Source organism: Loxodonta africana, chromosome 18 (genome assembly GCF_030014295.1).
Source record: "Loxodonta africana isolate mLoxAfr1 chromosome 18, mLoxAfr1.hap2, whole genome shotgun sequence".
NCBI lineage: Eukaryota > Metazoa > Chordata > Mammalia > Proboscidea > Elephantidae > Loxodonta > Loxodonta africana.
This window is the reverse complement of record NC_087359.1, coordinates 27,157,932-27,181,148: the sequence shown is the minus strand read 5'-3', so window position 1 is coordinate 27,181,148 and position 23,217 is coordinate 27,157,932. Positions and strand designations below refer to the sequence as shown.

The 23,217-nt window shown below is 40.3% G+C and overlaps 1 protein-coding gene across 15 annotated transcripts in view; it reads right to left on the bottom strand.

The window, feature by feature from the left end:
- Nucleotides 1-22,978, bottom strand: part of BPTF (bromodomain PHD finger transcription factor) — a 151,385-nt gene extending 128,407 nt beyond the window's left edge. For all 15 annotated transcript variants that reach the window (XM_064270888.1, XM_064270886.1, XM_064270892.1 and 12 more), the window contains exon 1: nucleotides 22,366-22,978. In XM_064270888.1, the coding sequence (XP_064126958.1) occupies nucleotides 22,366-22,978 (613 nt within the window). The remainder of the gene's footprint in view (nucleotides 1-22,365) is intronic.
- Nucleotides 22,979-23,217: the final 239 nt, after the last annotated feature.

Below are 23,217 nucleotides of genomic sequence, written 5' to 3'. Positions count from 1 at the left end.
TTTAGCCTAGCATTGGTCTTCTAACCTACAGAACTCTAAGATAATAAATTTGTGTTATTCTCAGCCACTAAATTGGTGGTAATTTGTTTTAACAGCAATAGAAAACAAATATAATTGCTCAGAGTACTAAACAAAACTCCAAGTCTGGATGTCTATCAAGAAAGATTAAAAAATGAATAATCAGATTACAGGAATATTTATTTCCTTCTTTAGTCTTTTCGGTATTTTTCCATACTTTCCATAACCAACACTGATAACCTCAGAATCAGAAAAAAAAAATTTTATACTAGAAACAAACTTGCCATTAGTGCAAATCTTATTTTTAAAAGTACACAATGTTTATACTCTTAGAGTTTAGAAAATAAGAGAACAGAGGATAATATTTCAATAAACAGAATACAGGTAATCCAAGATCAAAGTAGCACAGACTGAAGAGAAATTTGGGTCAAATAAACTAAACAGACATTTTCTACATACAATGGTCCTACAACTCCTTTAATTCGAACAAATTAATACCAGTAAAACAATTCATACTTTAATTAAATATAACTTTCCCAAGAGTCTCAATCTAAGTAGAAATGTTTTTGTTTTTCTCTTTAATGAGGCAAGAAATGCAGCTATTCCAGTCTTGACTAACACACCCACAGCTGCAAAGATCTAAGCAATGACATACCCCCTCAAACAACAGACCCGGGAGACACTAGGATGGCTAAGATTAAAAAAAAAAAAAAAATCCAGAAAATAACAAATGTTGGTGAGGATGTAGGGAAACTGAAACCCTTATCCACTGCTGGTGGGAATGCAAAATGGTACAGCCATTGTACAAAGGAGTGTGGCATTTTCTAAAAAAAACACTAAACACAGAACTACTATATGACCCAGCAATTCCACTCCTAGATATATACCCAAGGACTTGAAAGCAGAGACTCAAAACAGAGACTTGTATACCAATGTTCACTGCAGCACTACTCACAACAGCCAAAAAGTGGAAACAACCTATATGCCCATCAACAGATGAATAAACAAAATGTGGCACATACATACAATGGAAGACTACTCAGCCAGTAGAGGAAATGAAGTCTTGATACATGCTACAATATGGAGGGAGCTTGGGGACATTGTGCCTAGTGAAATAAGTCAATCACAAAAGGACAAATACTGTAGGACCTCACTTATATAAAAAGACAAGAACAGGCAAATGTATAAGATCAAAGTTTATTAGTGGTTATCAGGGACCAGAGGAAGAGGGAAAGGGGAATTACTGCTCCTGGAGTACTTGAGTTTTAATTTACGCTGAAGGAATCGAACAGATTATGGGTAGGGTTGCAAAGTCAATTAAGTACTGTCAACAAGTTTTACACCTGTAAGAAGCTGAATTAGCAAAAGCTGCGTGACAGTCATATTTACGACAAGAACAGGAAAAAAAAATAAGAATGCTGACACATTGTAAAAATTGTAACCAAAGGCACGGAACAATTTTTACAAAAATTGTTAAAACCAAAGAAAAACTAACTTGTTGCCATCAAGTCAATTCCGACTCAAAGCACCCTATAAGACAGAGTAGAACTGCCCCACAGGGTTTCCAAGGAGCGGCTGGTGGACTAAACTGCCAACCTTTTGTTCAGCAGCTAAGCTCTTAACCACTGTGCCACCAGGGCTCCATTATTAACCTAGAGATAAGCAAATTAAAACTACAATAAGATACCACTTCACACCTATTAAAAGAGTAGCTAAAATTAAAAAACAAAACTGACAAAGCAAAGTGCTACAGAGGATATGGAGCAACTGGAATTCTCATACACTGCTGGTGAGAAAGCAGAACGGTATAGCCACTTTGGAAAAGTTTGGCAGTTCCTTAGAAGCATACAGCAGTGCAATCCCACTCCTAGGTATTTATACCCAAGAAAAATCAAAACTTGTGTTTATATGAAAATGTTTACAGCAACTTTATTCATAATTGCCCAAAACTACAAACAATTCAAGAGTCCTTCAACTGTTAAATGGATAAATCGACTGTGGTCCATCCATACAATGGACTGCTACTCAGCAATAAAAAATAAACTACTGATACAACATCATGGATGAATCTCAAATACATTATTCACAGTGTATGTATAAACTACAAAAAATTAAAATATTTTTTAAAATCCAGCAATATATGAAAAAATTAATATAGTATGATTAACGAGGGTTCATTTCAGGAATGTAAGCATGAGTCAATATTATGAAATCCACCACTAAAACAATTCTATTAATATATAGCACATAGGAGAAAAACCATACAACCATTTCAAAAGACACTGAGAAGACATTTGGCAAAATGCAAAGGCCATTATCTGATAATAATTTTAAAAAGCTCTACCAATGAGAAATAAGCAAATATACTCAAAACAATTAAAGATCTCAAACAAACAACTAACAATGAAATATTAGCATTAGTCCTGTTACATTTAGAAAGCAGACTGAGATGCTCATCATTACAACTAACATTTAACATTGTTTTGGAGGTGGTAGGCAATGTAATTTGAAAAGAAAAAAAAAGGAATAGAGGAAAAGCAGATGTGTGCATATGATCAATGTTTGTAGATGATACAATTTAATTTCCAGAAAATGTAATCCAATCAACACATAAACTATTAGAAAAAATTAGAAAAAAGAACAGGTGACCAAATACAAAATTGATTTTTTTAAACCACGAGCTCTCCACTAGAAGCTCCATGAGGGCAGATACTTTTGTAGACAAATTATTTAAAGACAGAATAAGATTTCACAGTATAAGCGAAAAAGTTTACCAAACCAATTATGCATTATCCCATTAAGTAAAAATATGTATGTTTCTCCACGTGAGTACTCATTTGCACGCACACACACATTCATACAAAGGTGGTGCAATGGACTGAACTGTGTCCCCCCAAAATATATGTCAACTTGGCTAGTCCATGATTCCTAGTATTGTGTGACTGTCTATTTTGTCATCTGATGTGATTTTCCTATGTGTGGTAAATTCTATTTCTGTGACGTTAATGAGGTAGTTATGTTAATGATGCAGAATTCAATGAGATTAGTCAATTAGTCAATTTGAGGTATAAAACAGAGAGGTGAGCAGAGAGACATGGGGACCTCATACTACCAAGAAACAAGTGCCGGGAGAATAGCATGTCCTTTGGACCTGAGGTCCACGCACTGAGAAGCTCAACTGGGGAAGGCTGATGACAAGGACCCTCCCCTAGAGCCAACAGAGAGAGAGCCTTCCCCTAGAGCTGACACCCTGAATTCGGACTTCTAGCATCCTGGACTGGGAGAGAATAAATTTCTCTTTGTTAAAACCATCCACTTGTGGTATTTCTGTTATAGCAGCACTAGATAACTAAGAATGTTACCAAAGGACAGTAACCAAAGCATTAATGCTACCTCCTGAATTTTCTAATATTTTTTCCTGATAAATCAGCAAAAACAAGTTTTACAGATCTTACTAAACTTTCAGAAATGTTATTTTAGAAATTCAAAAAATTTTTTCCTACCTTAATTATCAAATCACAAATGAATGTTGGCAAGAGCTGAAAGGGGGGTCTGCAAACTACGGCCAGTCATCACCTGTTTTTATAAAGTTATTTACAAATAAGCCACATTTATTTGTTTACTTATTGTTATGGCTGCTTTCAGGATACGATGAGAGTTGAGCAGTTGTGACAGAGACCATCAGTCTCACAAAGCCTAAATTATTTACTAAGTTTGCCAACCCCCTGTCCACTGGAGCATCTAGTCTAGAGTACACTTTACAGATGAGTAGACTGAGACACACAAAGGAATGAGTTCTCTAAGGTCAAATTCAAGCTAAGATGCAATAAAGAACTCCATTTCCATGGTACTTTGTACTAAGCCGGGAGATTCTCAACAGACATCTGCTCCCCCCCTCCACCCCACCCCCATAGGGCAGTTAGCTACATTTCAGGCTCTCTTATCACAAATGAGTATGTTGTTGTCGTTAGTTGCCATTGAGTTGGCTTGAATTCATGACCTTATATATAACACAACGAAATAATGCCCGGTCCTGTATCACCTTCATGATCATTCAAACAAGTATATTCACCAAGAAATTGATGAGAAGAGGACTTTGGGTCTAATAAATACCCAAAAACATCTGCTAAAGATCTGCATAAACTGTTAGATTCTAGGAAAAGTTCATTTAAAAACCTCTTAACTAAATTAGGGAAGGTTTAAAAACACACAGGTGATGCGGCTGTAAGCTAGTTCAGCCTTTTAAATGATGCACACTGCCACCGAACAGTCCCACTCCTAGGAACCAGCCCTGCAGAAACACCTGCATAAGCAACTCCGGCACACTTAGGACAGCATTATCTGTAAAAGCAAAAAGAGACTGATATTTTAGCAAATAAAATAAATATCAGCAGCAATAAAATGAAGTTACGTATTAAGGGGAAAAAAGGCCGCTTCACTTTTTTTTTATTTGGACCCTGAAGACACTTGAGTTTGTGACCTCTGCCACAAACAATCTCCACTACTAGGTTTCTTCAGCCAAGGAAGCCAAGCTGGTTGTGGTCCAGTCAAGTTCGACTCACAGCAACACTACAGAACAAAGTAAAACTGCCCCACAGGGTTTCCAAGGAGCGGCTGGTAGATTCGAACTACCAACCTTTTTGGTTAGCAGCCGAGCTCTTAACCACTGCGCCACCAGGGCTCCAGGTTTCTTCAGAGGCACAGGGAAAATTCACAACTCAAACCATTTAGGCAATCACAAATAATATACCTGGAAGAAGGCAATCTTCAATATTTAAACGTAAAGGATCAGAAATCTGAAGAATTTCATCTGGATATTTCCAACCCAAAAGTTTAACTATGTATCTGAAATTATTGTAAAATTGCTATTTTATTTCTTTATTATTTGCATAATACTTTGAAATCAGGGTTAAGTTGGAGAAAAAAGTAGTTCACTGAATAAGAATTCAAGCAGTGAGTGAAACAATTCTGATCTGCAAAACCAAAAACTGCACTGATAGGAGGGGCTGAAAGTTTATTAACTACTTTAAATATTGGAATATTTCCTCAGAAAAGTCTCAATATAAGCTATGCAAGCATTAGAAACGAAAAGAGCCAAGAAGAGAAATTCCACAGATTAATATGTGCACTTCTAGAATACTTTTTAAGTTCCATAAATAGAATGTACTATAAACAAATGGACCTCAAAGGAGGCAACGTGAACATGCTGAAATCATGCAGGAAGCCATGACAGTAAAATATAAAAATTGCACCTACTGGGAGTGAATCACTTGGTCTTGCCTTCTCCCAAGTGTGTGAATCCAAGACCAGTATCCGTGAGTGTGCAGAGGAGTCGAAGCATTTACTTTCTTAGCAAATGTCAGACAACTCCATGGTTGTGATTAAATATCACTTAAATAACAAAAGAATTCCACTACCAAAAAAAAAGCCAGAGGGGGTTTCTTTTCTTTGAAAACTATTAAATAATCTGGCCAGAGACTCCTGAGAAAGAGGTTTTATACATGAGAATCCAGATACGCTGGGACAGGTACTTCACATACCACTTTTAAATACCAACTTTTAAAGTTTTGTAACGTAGGGGTTCTTTGAGTTATCAAATTAAATCTCTCAACCAAAGTCTCTAATTTTAATCCTTCCTTCCCTCCTGTCCTACGTATGACTTAATTTTATCACGACAGTGGCAGATTTTCTAAAATTAAATACTAACTGACTGCCTCTTTCCCCAACCACCAAGAACAACAAATAATGTACAGTCATCTCAGTGAACCCAATTCTTACTACAGAAATTCAGTGCCAATCAAATAACACAGATAATGGGGGCCAACAGTCACAATGAAGGAGGACCACAGCTAGACTGCAAGGACTATCCAGGCTGCTCAGGCTTTAGAGCAAATAAAAGGCTAGAGGAAAAGAGGCTGACTGACTACAACAGCACAGTATGAGAGAACTTTCTGTGATGATACGAAATGGCCCAAATGTTCTAAATCTGTGGGGTGCAAGGCGGAAGCCACCAGCCACATGAGGCTATTGAACACTTGAAAGGTGGCCTGTGCCACTGAGAAACCGAGGTTTTATTTTTACTTAATTTAAATTTAGTCACATTGCCTAGTGGCTACCATACTGGACAGCAGAGAACGAGAGTGGAAAGAATCCAGAGGCTTTCTTTGACTCCTACATTCAGTTAGACTATTACCTTGTGCTACCTATACTAGAGATTATGAAAAGAGAGAGACAAATGAAATACTCCCTGCCTTAAGGTAGATTTTAATGAAGGAACAGCCAGATAATAAACAGCTCATTTCAATACAATGTCTTAACGATAAAGATATAATGATAAAGGGGTCCAATAATCAAGAAAACAAAACCATACTAAATGTTTATGTACCTAATAACAAAGCCTCAAAATACATGAAACAAAAACTGATACAAACTACCAGAGAGACAAATCTATAACAATAGTTGTACACTTCAACACTCCTCTCTCAATAATAAATGGAACAAGTAGACAGAAAATCAGCAAGGATACAGACAACCTTAATAATACCATCAGCCAACCTGACCTGAATTATGAACACCCCTCTCAACAACTGCTGAATATACCTTCTTTTCATGGCATATGAACATTCACCTAGACAGGCAATATTTCAGGCCATAAAACAAATCTCAAAAAAATTATTTTAAATACAAAGTATACCTCTGACCACAATGGAATTAAATAAAAAATCAGTAAAGGAAAGATACCTGGAAAATCCTCAAATATTTGGAAACTAAACCATATATAAACACACAATGTCCTGGGGCGGGTGGGAGGGTAACGGGACTTAGTCTTTAGCCCCATGTCAGGGCAAAGGGAATGGTGACCAGAGAAGGCAAGCTAGAGAAGGTGATGGATAGGTGGCTAGGAGTTAGTCATAACAACAGTGAATTAACTATAAGGTGTTTGAAAGAACTACAACAAATTCATTTTTATATGAAGACAAAGTTCAAGGTAAAGAAAAAGAAGTAAACAAAGTGAAGAGAAATAAAAGAGATTCAGAAGTCAAGTCATCAATGACTCCTTTCTCTCCCTACCACACCCCAGTCTATCCAACCAATCTATCTCCAAGACCTGTCATTCTAACTCCTAAATTATTTTTTGAAATTATTTCTCTCTATTCCCCCTGGTACCAATTTAGTGAGAACATCTGTCATCTGGTCTATTTCAACAGCCTAACTCATCCATTCTTCTTGTATGCCGTCAATTCCGACTCATAGCAACCCCATGTGACAGAGGACAACTGCCCCATAGGGTTTCCTAGGCTGTAATCTTTATGGGAGCAGATCGCCAGGTCTTTTCTCCCACTGAGCTGCTGGGTGGGTTCAAACAGCCAACCTTTAGATTAGCAGCTAAGTGCTTAACTATTGTGCAACCAGGGTTCCTTCGTCCATTCTTGTCCACTCCAATTCATTCCCTATTCTGCAGCCAGAGGGACTTTTTTTAAAAACCATAAATCTGATCACAATACTCCCTACTTAAAACCCTTCATGGTTTTCCTTCCAACCTATTGCACGTGCTGATCCTAGGGCCAAGATTCTAGAATTCCTTTTCCCCTCCCTTCACCCAGCTACTTTAGTTATAAGCTTAACTGTCACTTGTTCAGGGGAGCTTTTTCTGATCCCTGTTGACTAGATTATATGTACTTGCCCCCTTTCAGCACAATTTCGCTGATACACCGGCTGCCTCCACTGCTACCCAAGAAGCTTCATCAGGGCCGTGGCCACATCTGACTTATTCACTGCTGCATCTCAGCACCTGGAACTTGGCAGGTACCGAATAGGTATTTTTTGAATAAGTGAATGAAGTAGCAGAAAATGATGCTGGCAAGGGAAGCAAAGCTCAAGTCATGGACCATCCACATACCACACTAAAGAATACAACCATTTTCCCTCTGAAGATTTTTACGAAGGAACGTTACATGGTCAGACCTGTCTTACAGCAGAGACGTACGTGTGTAGAGAATGGATGTGAGGAAGGATGAGCGGAGAAAGGGAGGCCAGGCGGGCAGACAGGTTCCTTCAAGAGGTCAAGAGAAGGATAAAAAGAGCTTGATGTAGGGAACTGTTAGCGGGGATGGACAAGAGAGTTGAATGAGATTTAAGATGTAAATCAAACAAGACCTAGTAACAAGCCAGCAGTGGAAGGTGAAGCATGGGGAGGACGTGCTATGACTTCCTCACTTGTGGCTTGAGCAATTCAGCGAGCAGTGTTGTTATTCACTGAGCAAGGTAATGAGAGGCTGGGGGTAGGCACTAATGCATGGACCCTGTTTGGGACCTGCTGAATTTGAGGTGCTCTAGGACATTCATGTGAAGTGCCTCAAAAAGTATTCATCCATTGAAGAATTCAAACTACAGGGAAGAAAATCATGACTACAAATAGAAATTTGGATATCAGCAGCCATGAGGGTACTGAACTTTATTAGTAGTCAAAGAAATACAAATTCATATAACATCTTAACCCATCAAATGCAAAAATGATTTTTAAATAGTGTTGGTAAAATGGGGACTTTAATACACTGCTGGTGGGAACATATTCATTATATTTAGTATTTACAATTATTATAAGGATATTCTAGAATGTATATATTACAATATGTATTTTCATATTATAGTATAATATAGTAATATATATTAAAAGCCTAAAAATTGTGTAAAGCCTTTGTTTTCCAGTGAGTCAACTTCTAGGTATTTATCCTAGAGGGGGAAAAAATCAGGGATGTGAACCAAGATTTATCCAAAAGGATAATCACTAAAGGTAACTACAGCAATCAAATAGAGAACAGCTTTATTTTGGTACAGCCACAGAATTGAATTTTACATAGCTATCAGTCCTGTCCTATCCCAATAAATCCCATACACCAAGGCCAGAAAGGTTGTTTTTCAAAAAGCACAGCTTTATCATGATGTGTTTCAGTTCAAAAACATTCAGTGGCTCCCCACTGCCTACTAACAGTACAAATTCCTCAGACTGGCATTATTCAAACTGGACCAAAATATAAGAACCATTTCTCTGTTTTATCTCCTCAACACTCAAATCACTAGCACGCAGTCCCTGAGCATGCATCTTTCTGTCACCGGCAACATTTCACATCCTTCCTCCTCTCCCCATTCAACCTCTACCTGGGGAGATGCTACCTACCTTTCAAGGCACATCAAAAATTCAGCCTTCTTCTTGACACCGTTTCTGATCTCCCAATAGAATGTGACCTCTCTTCCTAACTTTTCTTTTTTCTTACAGAACTTGTCACAGTCTTCCCTATATAATAGTTATTTCACCCTGTGTTATTCCCCCTTCTAAACAATAAAGACCTTAGGAGCAGGGACCATTTCCTGTCCATCCCTGCATCTCTTTGAAGCTTTTAACATAGTGCCTTGTATACTGAACATTGGATATTGTTTTTAAATGGTTAATTACATTGTAAAACAATACTTAATGAAACTCAGGTTATAAATGGCAAACTTGTACCATGAGTTAAGATCTTTTTCCTCTCAACACTTAGTAAACTGACAGCAAAGAAACAAAAAGGTTAAAAACATACTATAACAAAAAGAAAGGAGACATAAGCAGAAAGGCAATTTTACCTCTTTTGTGGAATACAGAGTGTGGAAGGAGAAGAGGCACCTGACTTTGCAAAGAAGCCTCCACTCTAAGAAGCTTCTGAGCGGGGTGTGGAGGAGTGAGACAGCTCAGGATGTGGAGGCACCAAGAGCCCTGGACCATCAGGCTCAGGCTTCCTAACAGACTTTTAGTGAAAAGTCTGCATACTGTAGGGTGACAGCCCCTGCCACCTTCCCTCATCCAGCTACCCAGAATACTGGGCATATGTACCCCCTCACCCTCCAACTCCTAGCCCCAGGCAGGAGATTTAAGAAATCTCTTAAGAAACCAAAATTAAAAGAGAGAAAACAAATAATACACAAAAACAAATATGACCAATTACCTTACCATGAAACCCAACAGTTGACAAACTATGGCCACCCACAAAGCGTTATCCAGTGCCTCACTCCTAAATATGACTAGCCTAGGGTCACCAAGCATTTGAATAAAGCCTCCAATACGAAAGACAGAAAACCAAAACAGAAGAAAGGAATGTGAGGCAAGAAAGGAAACAGAAAAAAACAAAAAATGTTCTCAGACGAACAACAGAGGATGTTACATCCGTGAATACCCATACCCATTTCTGTTGAGTCAATTCTGACTCACAGCGACCCTATGGGACAGAGTAGAACTGCCCCATAGGGTTTCCAAGGCTCTAATCTTTTCGGGAGCAGACTGCCACATCTTTCTCCTGCAGAGCAGCTGGTGGGTTTGAACCACCAATCTTCTGGTTGGCAGCCAAGCACTTTAACCACTACACCACCAGGGTCACTATCATCCATAAATAGGACAAATAATTTTTTAAAATAAGAAACTTAAGAAGATCAGTTTAGAAGAGTCAGCATCTACCTAACCAGGAGCTGAGGAAGAAAACCATGTAAATCGGGCGGCGGGGGTGGGGGTATATGTGTGTATATGTGTGTGTGCGTGTTAAGTGAGATTTTCCCTGAACTAAAGGATGTGAGTCTCCAGATTAAAAGGACCCTCCAAGTGCCCAGTACAATGAATGAAAAAGAACCACATCAAGGGATATCACCGCAAAACTTCAGAATACTAGAAACAATGAAGGGAGCTTAAAAGCTTGAAAAACGGGGGGCGGGACAAGGCAACTATGAAGGAGGTCATCAGAATGGATGGCACTAGACTTCTCAACAGCAAGAGCAGATGCTAAAAAACAATAAAGCCTTCAAAATTCTACGTGAAATTCATTTTTTTTTTTTTTAATTTAAGACCCTACACTGGACTAAACTATACATTAAGTACGAGCTGAAAAAGCCATTTTCAGACATGTAATAATACAAAAAGTGTACTTCTCATGCACCCATTCTTAGGAAGCAACTAGAGCTTGTGCCCCAGCGAAAAAGGGAAGTAAATTACGGGGATCAACACGGGAAAGCAGCAAAAAGAAGTCCCAACGTGATGGTCAAGAGACTTGCAGAGAAAACAGTTAGTTAGGTGAGAGAGGGAATGCTGAGGGTGCAGAAGGGAGGGGAAGGGGAGTTATAACAGAGCTACTAGCACAAAGGCTGGCAGTTCGAACTCACCCAGAGGCACCTCAGAAGACAGGCCTGACACTCTACTTCCAAAAAGTCACAGCCTTAAAAAATCCTGTGGAGCAGTTCTGCTCTGCACGTACGGGGTTGCCATGAGACAAAACTGACTCAACAGCAACTAACAACAACAATGAATCTTCGTCTACCATAACAAAGCCAAGAGATAAATGTCTAAAATAGATAAATCAAATAATAGTAACATAAGCATATTATTAAAAAATACTGAGGTAAACACAACAGACAAAACAACAAGGACAAGAAGGCAGGAGGGGACAGGAAAGCTGGACAAATGGAAATGGGGAACCCAGGATGATGAAGAGGAAACTGTTGACATGTCGAAGGGTGGACAGCCAATACCACAAAACGATATGTATAATAACTGGCTAATGAGAAACTAATTTGCTATATAAACCATCCAAAGCACAATTAAAAACAAAACAAACAAAAAAACAGCACACACACAGAAAGACAAAACAAAAACAGCTAAAAGAGTTGAAAGCAGTTGCCTCTGCAAAGGTCTTGGTGTGAGGAGAGGTTGGGCAGGGAGCTGCTTTAGTTCACTATAAGCCTTTAATACTTTAACCATGTTCACGTATTACTTTGATAAAAACAGAATGAGATTGGGAAAAGTTTTCCATAAATGAAGTGAAAACAATCAGTTTGTTTAACATATTCCCAGTAATATCCTTAGAAGCAAGGATGGCAAGACATCATCTCATGTACTTCGGACATTTATCAGGAGGGACCAGTCCCTGGAGAAGGACGTCATGTTTGGCAAAGTAGAGGTTCAGCAAAAAAGAGGAAGACCCTCAATGAGATAGACTGACACAGTGGCTGCAACAATGGGCTCAAACATAGCAACAACTGTGAGGATGGTGAAGGACCTGGCAGTGTTTAGTTCTCTTATGCATGGGGTCACTATGAGTCAGAACTGACTCGACAGCACCTAATAACAGAATCTTTTTAAAAAACGTGCAGAAAATGGAACAAAAAAAATACATATCAAAACATTTCCAGTGGCTATCTTTGGTTAATGGAATTACAGACGATTTCCATTTTCTTCCTTCATGAAGAAACTGCCAAAGAGCTAGAAGTACCAAGAATGTTTTCTATACTTTAACTGGCAGACTAGTTATGGCATCTGCACTTCTGGGATAAATTCTCTAAGCTGGAATAGATTTATTACAGTAATGGAATAAGTTTGATGTCAGGTGCACTAAATTTTTAAATGGCTAAATTCAACATTAGATATTTCTTTTAAAGGGAGGAAAATAAAGCTCTTTGTTTAATGAACATTTTTACTTAAATGCGGTCCTCAAAATACTTTTATACTTTGTGGGTCAGTCAACAGCTTTTGATAGAATAAAATACTACACCGCACTATACTGTAAGGCCAGCCACTATATCATCACAGAATCACCATCTTCAGTTCAGGAAGAAATGCTGCCACATATTAAATTACAACATATAATAAAGAATCCAAAAAAAAAAAAAAACTACTGAACTAATAGAAGATTTCAGCAAAGTATCAGAATACAAGATAAACATACAAAAATCAGTTGGATTCCTCTATACCAACAAAGACAATGTCGAAGAAGGAATCACCAAATCAATACCATTTACAGTAGCCCCCAAGAAGATAAAATACTTAGGAATAAATCTAACCAGAGACATAAAAGACCTATACAAAGAAAACTAAAAGACACTACTGCAAGAAACCAAAAGAGACCTACGTAAGTGGAAAAACATGCCTTACTCATGGATAGAAGCCTCAACATTGTGAAAAAGTCTATTCTACCCAAAGCAATCTACAGATACAATGCAATCCCGATCCAAATTCCAATGGCATTTTTTAATGAGATGGAGAAAAAATCATCAACTTCATATGGAAAGGGAAGAGGCCCTGGAAAATTAAAGCATTACTGAAAAAGGAAGAAACAAAGTGGGAAGCCTCACGCTACCTGATTTTAGAACCTATTATACTGCCACAGTAGTCAAAACAGCCTGGTACTGGTACAACAACAGATACATAAGCCAATGGAACAGAATTGAGAATTCAGACATAAATTCATCCACCTACGAGCAGCTAATATTGGACAAAGACCCAAAGTCCGTTAAATGGGGACAAGGCAGTCTCTTTAACAAATGGTGGTAGCATAACTAGATATCCACCTGCAAAAAAATGAAACAAGACCCATACCTCACACCATGCACAAAAACTAACTCAAAATTGATCAAAGACCTAAACATAAAATCTAAAACAATAAAGATCATGGAAGAAAAAAATAGGGGCAATGCTAGGAGTCCTAATACATGGCATAGAGTATACGAAACATTACTAACAGTGCACAAATGGCAGAAGAGAAACTAGACAACCAGGAACTCCTAAAAACCAAACACTTTGCTCATCCGAAGACTTCACCAAAAGAGTAAAAAGATTACCTGCAGACTGAAAACATTTTTGGCTATGACAAATCCAATCAGCACCTAATTTCTAAAATCTACAAGATACTGCAAAACCTCCACAACAAAAAGACAAATAACCCAATTAAAAAACAGGCAAAGGATATGAACAGGCACTTCACCAAAGAAGGCATTCAGGCACCAAACAGATAAATGAGGAAATGCTCATGATCATCAGGCATTAGAGAAATGCAAATCAAAACTACAAAGAGATACCATCTCACCCCAACAAGGCTGGCATTAATCCAAAAAAACACGAAATAATAAATGTTGAAGAGGTTGTGGAGAGACTGGAACACTTATATACTGCTGGTGGGAATGTAAAACAGTACACCCACTTTGGAAATCGATTTGGCACTTCCTTAGAAAGCTGGAAAGAGAACTACCATACAATCCAGCAATCCCACTCCTTGGAATATATCCTAGAGAAATAAGAGCCTTCACATGAACAGATACATGCACACCCACACTCACTGCAGCACTGTTTACAACAGCAAAAAGATGGAAACCACCAAGGTACCCATCAACAGACGAACAGATAAACGAATTATGGTATATTCACACAATGGAATACTACGCAACGATAAAGAACAACTGAATCCGTGAAACATCTCACAACATGGAGGAATCTGGAAGGCATTATGCTGAGTGAAATTAGTCAGTTGCAAAGGGACAAATATTGTATGAGACTACCTTAAGAAAAGGTTTAAACACAGAAGAAAACATTCTTTGATTGTTACGAGGGTAGGGAGGGAGAGGGGTATTCACTAATTAGATAATAGACAAGCATTATTTTACGTGAAGGGAAGGACAACACACAATACAGGGGAAGTTGGCACAAATGGACTAATCCAAAAGCTAAAAAGCTTCCTGAATACAACCAAACACTTCGAGGGACAGAGTAACAGGGGCAGGGGTCTGGGGACCATGGTTTCAGGGGACATCTAGGGCAAATGGCATAACAAAGTATATTAAGAAAACGTTCTGCATCCCACTTTGGTGAGTGGCATCTGGGGTCTTAAAACCTAGCAAGCCGCCATCTAAGATGCATCAATTGATCTCAACTCACCTGGAGCAAAGGAGAATGAAGAACACCAAAGACACAAGAAAAATATGAGCCCAAGAGAAAGAAAGGGCCACATAAACCAGAGACCCCATCAGCCTGAGACAGGAAGAACTAGGCAGTACCGGGCTACCACCAATGACTGCCCTGACAAGGAACACAACACAGAATCCCCGATGGAGCAGAAGAAAACTGAGATGCAGACCTCAAATTCTAGTAAAAAGACCAGACTTAATGGTCTGACCAAGACTGGAGGAACCCCAGAAGTCATGGCCCCCGGACTCTCTGTTAGCCCAAAACTAAACCCATTCCCAAAGCCAACTCTTCAGACAAAGATTAAACTGGACTATAAGACATAAAATGATACTGGTGAAGAGTGTGCTTCTTAGAAGCTCAAGTAGACACATGAGACTATGTGGGCAGCTCCCATCTGGAGGCGAGATGAGAAGGCAGAGTGGGACAGAATCTGGTTGAACGGACATGGGAAATACAGGGTGTAAAGAAGGAGTGTGCTGTCACATTGTAGGGAGAGCAACCAGGGTCACATAACAATGTGTGTGCAAGTTTTTATATGAGAAACTGACTTGAATTGTAAACTTTCATTAAAGTATAATTTTTTAAAAATTCAAACAAACAAAAAATTACAACAGGTAAGAATATCTAACGTGTATTGAGTCTTTACCACATGCCAGGCACTATTCCTAGGCATTTCACATGTATTAACTCGTTTAACCCCCACAACACCTTGAAGTAAGTACCATGATATTTCCATTTTACAAATGAGGAAAGTGAGGCACAGAGACTTGAGCCAACTGCCCATTGTCTCAGATCCCAGATTCTACACACGACATGCCACCTCTTCGATTCTTGACATTCATAAAAGATTCATGTCGAATATTGAAGTTCTCATACATCCTAAAAGCCTAAAATTCTGTGGTGAGGTTACATTTGCAGGTGTCTCTGATTTTTTTTTTTTTTTCCTGATGCTTGTCACAGGTCCTCACACTGCCAGTGTGGGCATCAATGGCTATGACGAGACCTTCATCTGGCAAATTACTCATAGCATCTGCAATTCTGGAATAAATTCTCCAAGATGACCCAATGCAATCTAAAGTCATAGATCTCTTGGGAGGACTTACAATCCAGCTATCTTTTGTCCTAAGATAACTTGCTTAAAAACTATTATAACAAACACAAGTCTGGTTCAAATAATTCCATTAAAATTAAATTTATAATGACCCAACAGGTCCATTCCCAGTATATACCCAAGAGAAATAAAAAGATATGTCCAGACAAAACCTGTACATGAATGTTCACAGCACTACTCTTAAGAGCCAAAAAGGAAAAACAACCCAAATATCCATCAGCTAATGAACACATAAAACAAAACGTGGCAGTATCCATTACAATGGAATGTTATTTGAATATAATACTGGTACGCACTACATGGATGAACCTTGAAAAACATTATGTTAAGTGAAAGAAACCACTTATTATACGATTCAATTTATATGAATTGTCCAGAACAGGCAAATCCATAGGACAGAATTAATTAGTGGGGGAGGGGCAGTGGTGAATGACTGCTCAGGGTACACAGTTTCTCTCTGGGGTGATGAAAATGTTCTGGAATTAGACAGTGCTGACGGCTGCACAACTCTGTGGATACACTAAAAACCACTGAATTGTATAGTTTAAAAGGGTGAATTTTTGGTATGGGAATTATACCTCAATAAAGCTGCTATTTAAAAAATCGAATTTTTATTAAATATAGCTTGAAAATCAGTCAGCAATTTAGATGTCCAATAAATGTTAGCTAAAAGGGTCAGCAGTTCGAATCCGCCAGGCGCTCCTTGGAAACTCTATGGGGCAGTTCTACTCTGTCCTATAGGGTCGCTATGAGTCGGAATTGACTCAACGGCACTGGGTTTGGTTTTTGGTTTTATTACTGTTAATGTTTTAAAAATCATTCAGCAATCAAATTAATGATATTTGAACAATATAACATAATATCTAGAAAAATATATATAAATAACTTTAGATATATACTAGTAGAGTATTTGGACAAAATAATTAAGACATTATAATCATATCTAGTTATGTCCATTTTAATTTTTATATGATTTCACTCTCAATCTTTTAAAGTACATTATGCATACATCGTGTTATGTTGTGTTGTTCTGAGTTAAGAAATAGCCTGCCTCCTGAAGCTTACCATTTCAAAGCCTGGAAAAAAATTATAATAATGAGGGTCGGCGTGTGACTTCTGGGTGATGAACTACGCGGTTTAGACTATAACTCAATAAGCAGGCACTCAAAGAGAAGAGAGACCAAGGTGAGCAACAGTACTCATGGAAAACGCCAAGGAGATGGGATTTGAGCCATGAGTTGAAATTGACTCAAAGGTAACTAACGACAACATCAACAAGAAGAGTGGGGGCAATGGTGGTCCAGTAGTAGAATTCTTGCCTTCCACGCTGGAGACCTGAGTTCGATTCCTGGTCAATGCACCTCAAACGTAGCCATCTGTCACTGGAGGCTTGCATATTGATCCTGAACAGGTCAGCGGAGCTTCCAGACCAAGACACACTAGGAAGAAAGGCTTGGCACTCTACCTCTGAAAAATCAGCCAATGAAAGCCCTATGGATCACAACGGGGATGGCAATGGCACAGGACTGGGCAACTTTTCTTCAGCTGTGCAGGGGGTCACCATGAGTTGGGCCAGGTGAAGGGACGGAGGAATCCATTCCAAGCAAAGGAAGGAGGCATGTGCTAGGATTTGTTCCTATTTGTGTCACCCAGATTACCCTTCCCCCAAGGATCTGTAGTCACAGAGAGGACAAGGGGTCTTGAGGAATGAGAAAAGGAGGGCCTAAGAGAAGAGAGCAGAATCCCTGTCCTACAGGCACACACACATTTCCACACGCAGCTCCATTCCCAAATACTCCTATAGGTGAGCACGGAGCAGCAGATGAGCGTGAACTGCCCACAAGACCATTACTGCAGGCTGAGGACTCCCTCCTTATTACTCATAGATCAAGGTGCCTAACTTCTTAGTAACTGTTGGCCCTCATTTTCTTTAATTCTCATGTTTAACCCCCTCGGGTATTGATGCCTCATTAATTTCCCTTATAGTCTGACTTTCTTGTTGAGACCGAGAGCACTACCATTCTCAGAGGCGTATTTGGTGCATCTCTTTCTCAGTCTACACTTTTAAGGGGGAGCTCTGAATTTCTTCCCTAATAGATCTTCCATTCCACTACTATTATCCTAATTAGCCTTCAGAGCCACAGGTCAGGGCTACAGAACCCACTCATATCCCCACTAGCTATTTTGTCCCCTTTCAATCCACCCTGCATAACAAAGACTATGGTAAACTTCCTAAGGTCCCACTGAAATCACAGCCAATCGTTCCCAGGTTTCTGAGAGATTTCCAATACCTACAAATGAAATAGACTGGAACCAGATTTTAGAGAGAGGGGACTTCAAAAACCACTGCCTACAGTACTCAATCTGGGGAAAGGGCTGCACCCACGGCTTAATAATATCTCTGGGGTTTGGTTTGGTTTGATGCGCGTGCTGACGGGGATACAGCAAATCCTTTGGGTGTTCTGGGACTGAAAAATGATTTAGTATCACTGATGTGGCTCAATCCTCATCCTACAGATGAGGTGCAGGAAAAGTGTAATTACCACAGCCTGGTATTCTAGGTACTGCCCAACACAGCATACAAGGGAGGTTTCCAATTTTCTTTTCTACTCACAAACCCAGTGACTTGCGACTGCCCATACTTCACTACCCTGCCCGCGTTAGCCCACACTGCTCCCTCCCACACTGCTCCCTCCATCCTCACTCACTGTCCACAGCCCCATCCAGGAAGCATACGCCCACACCAACCCCCTAAACAGGGTCTGTGCTCCTCCTCCTTCACATCTCCACTGCACTTTGTACCTCACTTGTAGCAATCTGCAATTACACACACACTGGAAAGGTATCTGCTTGACACTGGTGGGATAAATATTGTCACACCAGTGACAAAATCTGTTCTAGGCAAATCTACATACAGTTCGTCCACGGCATCTCTGCCATTGATCTCTAGTGTACTAACCCTTAGACAACATACATCACTAACTTCCCCAGGATAACACCAAGGCTTTTGCTTTCTGAAGTTAGAGGATTCAAATCTCAAAAATCTCATGTAAGTATTCTCAGAAGTCCCACCCAAGTTTAATGCAAGAACCATTCTGTTTCAATGTGAAACAAATGCTAAATTTCAAAATGCTGTCAGAACTTTATCAAATGCCTAGTTAAAACATTTTTCATATAATCCTCAATGTATTGTCCAAGTATGTCATAAAACCTGTAGGCTGAAATAACTCTAAATTAAAAAAATAATAATAATAAAGAAAAGCTTTACTCTGCTAAATGCCTCTATCTTAAGCAAAATTAGATTATTTAATTTTGAATACATTCTCATCCCCACAGCAATATCTGTCATGTGAGCACTTTAGATACCCATTTAAGATCTCTCGCCATAAAATGAAAACATTTAATCTCCAGTGGATAATCTTTTCAAAATCTATGACTTAGGTTAAACTAGTAACATCATCTATAATTTTTGCATCACCCAGTTAGATTACCTTCAAAGTACTGAATAGACTAATTAGTTATTTCTCATGGTAGGAATTTAATATGTCAGCACTTAAGCCAACACTCTAATAGATCCCTGGGTAGCACAAACAGTTTGCTTTCAGCTACTAAGTGAAAGGTTGGCAGTTTGAATCCACTCAGTGGCACCACGGAAGAAAAGGCCTGGTAACTTACTTCCATAAAATTACAGCCACGGAAAACCCTGTGGAGTGCAGTTCTACTCTGAGACACATAGGGTCGCCATACCTCAGAACCCACTCAACGGCAACAGGTAAGCCAACACTCTAGTCTATAAAAATTGATGAAATCGCTCTAAATTACCAATAAAATACAGCCTTCTTGTAGGTTTGAAAGTACCATAGGCTTCAACTCCATCAACCTTATTTCTTCATATGTTTTGGGGATATCTTAAACCAGTTCTAGAACTTTTTTCCTTCCCAAACACAAGTACATATTTACACATTTACCCCACAGCCTTCCTCCCAGGAAGTACAGACAATAAAACTAATGAAACTGGTACTTAGCCTAAACAACTCACCTGTCATGCATTGTTACTCATTCTAGGCAAGTGGGCATATTCTGAAAGTCCAGAACACAAACTCTCTCCTCCATTTACCATAATACTGAGAAATAATGAGTTTCAAAAGGCAAAACAACCAAGAAGTTAACACCGTATCCACTGAAAAAAGGAAAATGCCTGGCAAGCAACACTAAACAGCATTTCAAAACACAGTAACTCTGCTATTTAAAAATTTGCTAGTCAAACTGTTAAAATCTAATTAGACCAATTTTTAGTTTACTAAAACCAAAACATTTACGAGTTATGGCACCCACTAGGGAATTATCAAAACTTCATCTATTTCAAGTTCTCGCCTACTAACTATGGCTTATCCAGACCGCCTTTGATGAGCACCTGCTATGGGCATGACTAGGAGGCGCAAGGGAGATGAGATCAAGATCTCTCATTAAGGAGTTAATAATTTTATAAAGGGATAGGACAAGTATACACGAGGTAGACTACAAACGTCATTAGGAAAAAAAATGTCACAGATACGTCATAAATACACAAGTTTTTTTTTGTTTTTTTTTTTTAAGGAAACCAGACCACGAATTGTCATGTAATTCAGCCCATGCACAGCCAACAATCCTAAGTATTATTTGTTAGGCCTTCAAACAGGAGTTAAAGTTAGCTAAACTGCCATACCAAAAAATGCCTTAGCTCCTCTCTAACCTGAAAGAACTTCCTCCAACAGTGGAATTCAGTTTCTATGGTTCATTCAATTCTAGGCTCTTGGTAGAAAGTGAACATGTGTGATTTCTTAAAGTAAAAAAACTTATTACTATAAAAAGATGTACTAAAATTACGCTGGCAAGGAACAAAACTTTTGTGCAGTCCCTTTCACATACAAAAGACAAATACTTAACACTTAATTCATTACCTTCACTCTCCCCTGCCTGTCTCCACCCTCAACAAAGACAGACACGCTCTCATTGTCAGGCAAAAGCCAATACCTTTCCCATTTCACGTTAAGACAACCAAAACAGGTTTATATCCGGTTTCATACTTCTCCAATAGGTACTGAAGCATTTGCAAAAAATGGAAACATTTCAATTTAACCACTTTTTCTACCCTAGTCTCTCTTAAACACTAGTAACACACCTTAATTTTCCAAAATCCCCGTATTTCCTCATAAACTACTTTGTAAATGCTCTTAAAACCAGATTCTAACTTAGTTAACCCAGACAAACCAAAATACAAAGAAAATGTCTGGCAGGTTTTTGCTACATATTTGTTTGTTTTTTTTCCAGAATTTAGTAAGCTGCAACTACGTATTTAATACAAAGCAGCAATTGTGTTGTATTTTTGGTTTTTTTGTTTCTTTTTTTAACAAAAGGCATTTCAGCACCAACCTAGAGAAACGTCCTGAGAGAAAACAGGAGAGGAGTCACCATGAAGAAGTCCATTACTGATCCTGGATGGACTTTCAGCCTCAGAAACAGAGTGAAAAGCAAAAGTTGTTTTCTAATAGCCCTCCTCCCCCCAGTATCTCTGCTGTGTGACTTAGAAGTTTGTCCAAGTGGTCATCTTCAGCAATTATGTCTGGGTGATCAACTACGCGTCTTCTGCAACAGGTGACATGAAACTGTCTTTCCCAAGCAAAGCAATCGCCATCAAATTAGTAAGACGGCATGCTCCTGCGGTTTTTTACTTTTATTTTGGATTTTACCCAAATGATTTTGAATCGGATGAATTACCGAATTTGCTTTGGGTTTGGTTTTCTGCTTTGCTTTTCAATCAGCCATTTACCAGCCACTGTTGCACGAGCCCATTAACACCCAAGAAATAAAAACAAACACACAGGGCCAGATAAGTAAGGCTTCCTCTACTAACCCAACTGATCTATTTCCTTAACACAGTTTTTAAACCACATAGCTAGGGGAGTGAAGGAAAGAAAGTTTTGTTTGTTTGTGTGTATTTATGTGTCTGCCACAATCTATCTAAACCCTAAACCCCCTTTTAAGGAGCAGATAGACCATAAAAATCTAAAAGAACCACATTAGAAACGCAAAGAGGTTTGCAAAAACAAGTGGTTTCTTTCATTCCAAAAAACCAAACCAAAACAAGGGGAGAAAAATGAATGCAATGGATGTGTGTGTGCCAAAGTTTCAATCCTGCCCGGTGGAGACATTGCACTGGCATAAATTTTGAAGAGAAAAAAAGGGGGGCTAAGGGGAGAGAGAGCGAGCGAGTGTGGCCTGCAAAGTGCAACAATGCAATCTCCATTTTGAACAATGCGCCTCTTTCCTCTTGTAAATCTAGTTTTTTGCCACTTGATGTGCCTTCGCATTTCCCCTCGGTTTGGGGGGGCGGTGGGGGTGGGGGGAGGCCGGAGCAGGATGCACAGCACCCAAGAGGGAGTGAGCAAGGGGGGAGGGTAAGGAGGTGGGGAAGGCGTCTGCAGCAACTGGGCTGGGTGGGTACCTGGAGTGCTGCTATAGGTGCTATGGCTCCTGAAGCTGCTTTCCGTGCAATAACTAGCGTCGTCGTCGTCGTCTTCCATCTCCTCCGGATAATCGGAGTCATCGTCGTCCTCCTCCATCTCATCTTCCTCGTCGTCCTCGGAATCCTGGGTCTCCTCGGCGTCGCCGTCCTCCTCCTCCTCTTCCTCGGAGACCATGTCCTCCTCCTCCTCCTCGCTCTCGTGGTCATCGTACACCACTTTGTTGACGGCCCTCCGGGCCGGGGTGGCCCGGGCCAGGTGGCCGCCGCCGCCCCCGCCCCCCGTCCTGCCGCCCCCGCCTCCTCGCCCCCCCCGGCCCGGGGCGCTGGTGCTGGGGGGGGCCGGCGGCGGCGGCGGCGGCGGCTTCCTCCGGCTACTGCTGCCCCCCCTGGGTGAGCTCAGCCGCGTCTTGGGCGCCACCTCAGCCTGGGCGGCGGCCCACCTGCCCCGGCTGCTGCCGCGGTGCCGCGATCGGAGCCCCCCGATGGGTCCGGACGTGGGCGGCGGCGGCGGCGGCGGCGGCGGGGCCGGGGCGCAACGCTCCGCAGCGGGAGCCGCGGGCTGCTTGGGCGGCCTGCCCCGCCGGCCCCTCATGTCGGAGCCGAGGCGGGGGGAGAAGGGAAAGCGAGGGGGGAGGGGCGGGCGGAGGGGCGGCGGTGAGGGGCGCCGGGGCCGGGTGGGGAGGCCCGCGGGGCCGGGCGGGAGGGGCCGGGCCGGCGGAAGCGGGTGGAGGGAGAAGGCTCAATCCGAATTGCTGGGGCCCCACTCCGGATCGCCTTCAGCCGCCATCTTGTTTCTTCCCTCTCGCTCGGTGACTGGGGGAACCGACAGCG